The sequence below is a fragment of the Lingula anatina genome, chromosome 5 (genome assembly GCF_051362555.1).
Source record: "Lingula anatina isolate TDL-2025a chromosome 5, LinAna3.0, whole genome shotgun sequence".
NCBI classification, from domain to species: Eukaryota; Metazoa; Brachiopoda; class Lingulata; order Lingulida; family Lingulidae; genus Lingula; species Lingula anatina.
Window position 1 is genome coordinate 23,944,474 of NC_141771.1, and position 8,499 is coordinate 23,952,972.

Sequence of the window (8,499 nt, forward strand, 5' to 3'; positions counted from 1 at the left end):
CCTAGACCGCATATTATATTATATTTTATGTGTGGATTTAGATGTACCTTCAATTAAACCAGAGGCATAGGTACAGTGAAATATCAATCTGCGACTGGTGGAGGATAGTGAAATACACCAAATTTGACAGAAGTAAAAAAAGACAAATATAGGTACATATTTTAAGCTCTCTGATATTCCCTAATGTTGTATTTGAATTACTTGTAACTAAATTTAGGAGAAAAAAGTGTTTCTGTCACCATCATGGATCAAAATCATCGCACAGTTAACCCAGTTACAAATACCCAATGGCATAGTAGAAAAAGTTCATCAGGGCTCTATCATCTTGTCCTTTCTAGTTTGAACAAAAAAAGGAATGATTACAATAAGCCAAGAATGCTAGGAATATTTATGAATGATATTAAGAACGCAACCATAGGCACACAGGATATGTGAACGTAACAATGGAAGCTACGAGTACACGTGTAGTTAGATTATTAAAATCGACGAGATAGGTAGACTTTATTATCTACATGTTTAGTTGGTTCGAAAAGTTTAATTGGAAAGACCCCACCCCCACCCCCACCCTTTGTTGTGAAGATAAAGACCGCTTCATATGTTACTGTTTTTAGTAAATAAATCAGAATACAAATAAAACACATATGTTATGGAGTTCATACGCGTGGATAACGAGTTTTTCAGCATCCTCACTGTTTCAAAAAGCTACAAGTTCACGAAGAATGATGAATGCTTTTAATAATAATAATAATAATAATAATAATAATAATAATAATAATAATAATAATAATTTATTAGATAGAATTGCAACCCTAAGGTTCAAGTTGTACAAATAATTTTTAAAAGAAATTTGACAATAAACTTTAAATTATAAAACAATAAATTATTCTTAAAATACTACAAATTAAAAAGGCATCCATAAATTACTACAAGTTAAAAAGGAAATAATTAATAAAGGGATTTTTAAAACGTTCCGTCTTCATTTTTGGTTGTAAGAATTTGGTGTTGTTTCGTAAAGGGCGGGTGTTACTTGGAAATATACGAAACTTAGAGGATACGAATATTACTGGGGTATTTTCAAACATATGGAAAAAGAACCCAGGATATCATTTTGGGGGGTAAAATCCCAGAAAGTGTTCATTTAAAGAGATGGCATTAGCATGCATCGAAAACTATTTATGGAAATAAAATATATTCATTTTTAACACCACAAAAGACGTAATTATTATGGAATGTGTGCTTGCCATCGGATCACTTGACCTCCATGGATGGTTACCCTCTACAAAAATGTGAAGAGATTATTGATAAAAAGAAGCCTGATTCCTTATGTCGGAACGGACTCATTAACCATGAGGATTTCTCCCTTTTTAGACCAAAATGAACAGTTGTGATCCATTTAAGTTAAATATTTGTGGGTAGAGGTATACTGTTAGAAAGTGCGGTTGCTGATTTAGGCCTGGTTAACATCGCGCTGCATTCATCTCCCTGATTCACTTCAAGACCTGCAAACCATAAGCCGTAATATGTTTTTATGTGAATTTCATTTTTTTTCCTCAAGTTTTCGGACCACTCAAACAGTGAAATAATCAATGGGGGGAAATGTCAATGTAATATAAAATGTCAAAATGTGTATCCAGTTAATTATTGATATATCAGATTTTACCATGATGTTCAACCTTGCAGCTGATACATTTATCAAAATCTATAGTAAGTCAATGTACGAACTAGGTTACAGATAAACCAGGTGGTTTAAAAGGTAAAGTAAAAGCAACAGAGAATGAGAAAGAGATAAAGAAGATAACTGTTGACCAACCGTACTATTCCACTGTTCAATTCCGTTTTAAGGACCTGACTTTAATTCAGATTTGTGAACACGAGAAGTGTTTTGGTAAGTTGACTATATTTATATTTTTGAAAATGAATAAGTAAATGTTTTAGAAAGTGGTGAAGTGACCTGGTTGTACCAGATTCTACTAAAGTGTTATTATGTATCCATAAACAGATGTGTTTTACACCCCATTTCCATAGATTAGATCGACCTACTTTAGATCGACCTAACTCCCTGGGGGTTCACGCTAAATAGCTGTCAGCCGGGCGGACACGAAAGTTAATTACCCCTTACAGCTTGTTGTAGGCGGGGACGGACACTTAAGGGGGATTATCTGACAGTAATCTAGTAAGACTCCCCGCGGTGATAGATCGATCTAAAGTTGTGGGAATAGACCCTTAGTCATTTGTTATTTATGTTCTTGCATACTGCAATTCAAATGTGAACACCGCCTGAATCAAACCTAAAATGATATTTAGTAAAATTCGAAATATTTGTTTGGCTTAAGTCTTCTCCGGTTACTGTTGACCTATGTTGAATAGACCAGTAGCGTTTCTGCACCTAATGCAAATTCATTGGTATCGTAAATCGAAAAAAAAAGTGCATGTTAGATAGTAACGTCTCACACGCGATGCAAAGCCGTAATATTCTAAGCGCTTGTCGTCACTTGGCCGGATATACTTGGCACTTAGATTTAAATCGGTGATTTGGAAATCAACAAATAACTTTACTTCGGTACAAAGATTATTCTAACCACCTTTGAACATTTCAATTTCCCACATCTTTGGCACATAAAAGAGCACAAATGCAAATATAAATGGTTCTCAACTGTGTTAAATGGTTTGTAAATGCAATGAGACTTAGAATAAAGGGCATTTTATCACTCATTATTTATCTGTAGTCTACAGACATTGACACCATGCACCATTTGTAGAAGCAATGTTTTATTCCAAGACATCGTGAATACAAACATAGTATGAGAAGCTTAATGTATCAAAGGATTATTACAATTTCAAGCTGTTTTACTTGTGTTTCCTTTCAACCAGCTATGTAAAGAATGATACCAGATACTCCGTGTGAACACTAAAATTATTGCAATCATGTACTGAAGGACAATTAATGATTTTCTGAAAAGCAAATGTCATTAATTTTAGCCAAGACAGTTTTTAAGTCGTCGGATAATGTTTGTACACGCCTCTGTAAACCATTGTAAAGTCTTCATTTTGTTCCAGAAACACGATATAATGTGCAGTAGAACGCCGTTTTCTATTTTGACTTCATCTGTCCAAATATTCGACCTCAGCTTATATTGAACGTTTTCTGCTGTCCACCGGATGCCGATAATTTTACTGAATGAGTTCTGTTTTGTGAATTGTTTTTCATGTTTCCTAGAAATAATGAAGACAGGCAAAACAGTTAGCAAGCAAGCTAAAGGTGACACGTGTACAGGGAGTTCGAATCTTGGTAAAACATTGCTTTAGGGTCGAGTGTACGTTCTAGATACCTTTAACTTTTATCAATTCCTGTATTTCACGCCCATGATTAAAAGTAAAGATAACATATCTTCCTATTTCTTGACTTGGGTAAAAAGTTTGGTAAAATATTTGTAATACACACAATTGCCACCCAAGCTCATAATAAACTCCATAGACTAACGAAGTTCAACTTGGATGATTCAGAGCCCAAAACGTCGAAGTTATTGAACATATAGAACATATGGAAAAGAAATCATGAATAGAAGGGGATCGCCCTGTTTCAAATTTTAATCTAATTTTAAAAAAATATGTATTTAAGGATAGTGAGTCATTTTTCATAACGGAATCTAATGGAATGTTAATGAACCTTGCTTAAGTAGAGAGAGAGAGAAACCCGGGTATCCGAAATACATTATAGGTACAATACATAGCATATAAAACAATATACATTGTATATAATTGTTGGTGGCATCCAAAATGCCACAGTGTTACTTACATAGCTTCTAATATCGCAGACAGGTCTGCAGATCCTCCGTGAATACAGTCTCGGCGGGGCAGGGTCTGAGTGTGGCCACCCCCTGACTGTCACACTGCCAGTAACATGTCTTGTCACCATCGTAAGCAAAGTACAGCTTTTTACTCGGTCCGTAAGTGACGGTTTCAATTCTGTAGCTGAAAGGTGTTGAAGACCAAGTGATGATAATATGCAATAATGGTGATATGTAGTGCATTTGTGGCAAACTTTACATATAATTGGACTGTTTGCTGCAGTATATCCAGAATCACATCAATACTCGTTTTCCTCCAAATGTCCACTTTTATTTATATTTACATTCCTAGGCGTAACGACCCCAGGTTACACAAATCTAATGCATCGTGAAACATATCTGTGAGCGATCCATCGATCCAAAGCCCCGTATACAAACGCATTTTCTTTTGTAGGACATAATCAGTGCTGTTCCAACCCCGCAATTTGGCTATAAATGGTGCGTGTACTATGAACTTGGCTTTTTTTCCGACTTTAGGGCATTCAGAACAGATAATCCGCGGATTAACTGATCCGCTGGCTTAATATGACCGACCCCACTTGAAAAGCGATGCCGCTAAATTTCTGATGATATTCCTGCCTGATCTGGGGCCGGTTTCACAAAGCAGTAGTTAGTTAGAACAACTAACTACTGAACTACCTCGCTAACGAGCAAACTTAGCGATTTTGGAGGGGTGTTTCACGAAGCAGTCGTTAACTCATCGCTAAGTTCAGTCGTAAAGTTCGGTCGTTAGTTCTCTCGTTACTCACCGTAGTCTCGAAACCGTCTGCCGGAAGTGGAACTCTTGCGTAAATGTGTCACGAAAGCACTAACTCTCCAATTTTTGGTGGCTGAAAATGCATAAGAACGTCTGCTTTGAGGTCGTCGTAAAGGATCTCCACCACCTTTTTGCCGCTCTTTTTGTCACAGCTAGGCGCAACCTCTCGTAAATTGCATCATCGTATGTATATTCTAAATAGATTCTGCCTTTCATGAAAACGTCGTAGTCTACGTTGCCGTCTGGAGGTACGGATAGCAAGAAAAGTAGCCGCCATATTGGATACAAAGACAAACGACAGACAACGGTAACTAAGCAACCTTTTTATTTCACTCATTACGCATGCGTACGATGAAACTCTAGAGTTAGCGACTGGTCTGACCAGTCGTTAAATATCCAAGGTAACAACGAGACAATAACGAGCGAGAGAACTAGCGACTGCTTCGTGAAACGGCACTATAACTAGCGAGAGGCTAACTACCGATCGCTAACTAACTACTGCTTTGTGAAACCGGCCCCTGGGCTTTTTTTCCACTTATGAAACTCAGATTTTAAAATGCTGAATATTTATTTTGCAGAAGCTTTGTTTTGGTTAAAAAATATAAATAGATAATAAAAAAGAAAAAAGTTCGTTCACGAACTGACAAAACAATAGATAATATCTTATAAACCAACCTGATTTTTTGTCCATAGCCATCGGGACTTTTTATGGGAACCTTTTGGGTAAAAGAACCGCCAGGCAAGTATTCGTCAGGGCAAACAACTGAAATGAAATAAAATACAAATGTTTTGACCTTCCGTAATACAATGGCAAGGAAATCACACAATATTCATCAATACAGAACGAAATTAAATTATCGTATTTTTTCAACAGTACTTGTTTTTCCTAGCAGATATAGTTATTAGTATTATTGCCAAAGATCAGAAATTACTAGGTCATAATTTTGTGTGAGGTAAACAATATATTAAGTGTATATTTTCTGCCACTTGCCGGGCATGCGTCAATGGTTAAAACTGATAATAAACTCTTAATAAGACAGACAGACACAGAAAGGAGAGAGAGAGAGAGAGAGAGAGAGGGAGAGGGGGGGGGCAAAGACAACGTACATGGTTTAGTTGAATGATTTGAAGCACATCGTCTGCCCATTACCGTAGCACATGTGCATTGTCTGAAAACAAAGAAATACGCATACTTGTATATTTACATTGCCTTCGAGTTTAGCACATCTCAAATACGCAGATTTGTGAGTTCAATAGTGGCATTGACTTTCCAAAAGAACAGGATCAGTCCATCTCCACGGGGTCTCTCGCTAAATTGCTTTCAGCTCAAGTGGCTTAGACGTCTGGGAAGCCTACCAAAGCTGCTATAAAATATAATTAATTGCCCCCTATTAGCTTCAGTAGGCGTGACAGACATCTAAGCCGCCCAAAGTAATTGCAATTAAGCGAGAATCCCCATGGAGGTAGTTCGATTCAAAGTTAGTACGATAGGGTCTGGGAATGGTCTTTAAGTCTAGCCCCTTACAGACTTTTCAATCCAAGTGTGTCTCTGCAGAAATTAAATCAGTAATTACACGTCGTAGTACACGTATGTGACAGTACCATATAGACCTACATGTGTATAGCATGTAATATCCGTAGGATATCATGTAGATTCTGTAAATCAGATGTATTAATTGGCATCACATGCAAGGTAAGCTGAACATCACAAACATCCATTCAGTTATAAATGGAATATAATAAAAAAATTACGGTACATTTACCCAGCAGCTTAATTTGCCGGGTATTTACACATTGTAGTAATCGAAAGAAAACGTTTGTTGCATTTATAGCAGCGTTTCATTAATAAGGCAATGTTGAAACCAAATGTACTGTCTCGTAAGAAAGAAGACCCCTTAGTACAAGCCATCAAAACACATGCCAATAGGCTACGACTTGCGAAACTTACAAGTAAGCTGCCGCAGCTACAACACAGAGAAACAGAGGAATCTTCATCTCTAGAGTTTCCGGCAATCTTCGTTGATTCCTTTCGCAGAGAATACCACAGCTCTTGCTGATCCCAATAAGTGAACATCAGGAGGGTGTCTGTTCCCTTTTTATAGATATTTTGGATCCTTTCTCTGTAAAACACTCCCTTGGACGTCAATTTCAAGTCTCGGCTTATGTCTGTCCTGAGGCAAATTACATTCGATGCACGTCGATGTTGCGTAAGACACAGTCTGGTCTGTTTTATGGCATAGAATATAAAGAAGCGTTAAATGCCGGAGGCTAGATAAGAAGAAGAAGAAAAAAACTTAAAAAACGATTAAATATCAGGCATGTTTGTTTGTTTTGCCTTTCACTGGCTGACTTCATTTCCTGTGACTGTAGCTAAAATTGTCAGCAGATCGCGGTGACGTCCCTCTGTGACTTTTTTTACATTACAGTCGACCAGGCATTGAGGGACCATTCCCAGACCCCATCGTACTAACTGTGGATTGATCTATCTCCCAGGGGATCCTCGCTAAATGACAATCAACTTAAGCTGCTTAGATGTCTGCCACGCCTGCTGAAGCTGCTAGGTGGTAATTAACTATCGGTAAGCAGCTACAGTAGGCCTGCCAGACATCTAAGCTGTTTAAGCTGAAAACAGCGACAATTCTCTAGGAGATGGGTGGATCATGTTAGGTCGATCTAGGTATGGGAACCCTGTTTTAGTCTCACATCAGTATCTTCGGGCTCATTTCCATTGAAACTATCGGTTCTCGTAAATCGACCCAACTCTGCTGGGAATTTCGCTAAATGCAACAAATTTAATAGATTAACATGTTTTTTTTTTTTTTTTCGTGCCGTTCGGTACACGTAGAATATAGAAAAGATGGTGATGAAACAGTATGTTGAAAGCCATGCTGTCCTTGTCTTTACATACAGATATTACGTAAGGCAGGGGCATTTTATTGATAATTAATAGCCATAAAATTCAGAATCAGTAGTCAGACATACAATTAAAACGCAATTGCACGTTCCATAATATCGCTATCTAGAGACTTGTGTGTCTTCCACCGGCTCACTCTGTGTCCTTTGGCAGAAAATATAAATTTCCAACATATTCTGGAGCCGTTCCTGACTTCTGTCACTCTACAATCGATTGTTCCGACATTAAGTTACCTTCCTGTAAACATACCAATGACTCCATTGTTACAAGTGCGTGTTACTTAGGACACATTCGGAACAAGTTGATCCGATCCACATGTAAGTAATGCCGCATAATCTCCTAATGGCCGCCTCGCCTACCACACATGCCGTCACTGCATAAGCAGAGCGATTTGATTTTTTTTTTAAACAAACCAAGCATCAGAACGAATTTTAACCTCGTATGTAGGTCTTGCGTTGTGTATATGGTGCAGCGCTTTTTGTTTTTGTCTTCTTTTATGTATTAAAAAATTGAATAATGAACGGTAATTGGACAAGCCGGTATGCATACACTGAAAGATATGCCAGTATGGTTGGGGTTAACAGTCACACCACAGATGATTTCAATGGGATCTTAACAGTTTTATTCTTGCTTTAGTCTACAATCAGCTCTCGGTGTCCGAGCCTGGGTGACTTATTCTGCACTATTTAAGGTAGATCGGTCGTTACATGTTCCAACGTTCGAATTTAAAAAAAAAAAAAAAATTGTTTGAAGAAACACCCAAGTACATTAAAAATTTGCAAAAAAAAATTGGGGGTCACCGACCAAATAAGAGAACTAGCCCCAAATATGATACACCCTGCATATCGCACTAGTCCCCATTCAAATCAATGGGAAAATGGGTGTTTTCTCACAAAAGCATTATTTTTTATAACTTTCTGACGTTCGAATTTTAAAAAAAAAATTTTTGTGTAAAGAGGCCTCCAAGTACATTTGAATTT

General features: G+C 37.4%; 1 protein-coding gene across 1 annotated transcript; it reads right to left on the reverse strand.

Moving 5' to 3' along the window:
* Positions 1-2,747: 2,747 nt before the first annotated feature.
* Positions 2,748-6,815, reverse strand: LOC147761955 (uncharacterized). The gene is made up of 5 exons (XM_087013524.1): positions 6,554-6,815; positions 5,713-5,774; positions 5,281-5,368; positions 3,797-3,972; positions 2,748-3,213 (listed from the first exon to the last, which is right to left on the reverse strand). Exons 1-4 carry the CDS (start codon positions 6,598-6,600, stop codon positions 3,804-3,806), a joined length of 366 nt encoding a protein of 121 aa, XP_086869650.1. The 5' UTR covers positions 6,601-6,815; the 3' UTR covers positions 2,748-3,213; positions 3,797-3,803.
* Between the last annotated feature and the right edge of the window lie 1,684 nt (positions 6,816-8,499).

What these genes read in the sequence shown, in the direction of transcription:
- LOC147761955 (XM_087013524.1), bottom strand. Translation starts at nt 6,600, where the DNA reads ATGAAGATTCCTCTGTTTCTCTGTGTTGTAGCTGCGGCAGCTTACTT. An exon ending in GTAGCTGCGGCAGCTTACTT is followed by an intron (nt 5,775 to 6,553) that starts GTAAGTTTCGCA and finishes CTTTGTTTTCAG; the next exon opens with ACAATGCACATGTGCTACGG. An exon ending in GGCTATGGACAAAAAATCAG is followed by an intron (nt 3,973 to 5,280) that starts GTTGGTTTATAA and finishes AACACCTTTCAG; the next exon opens with CTACAGAATTGAAACCGTCA.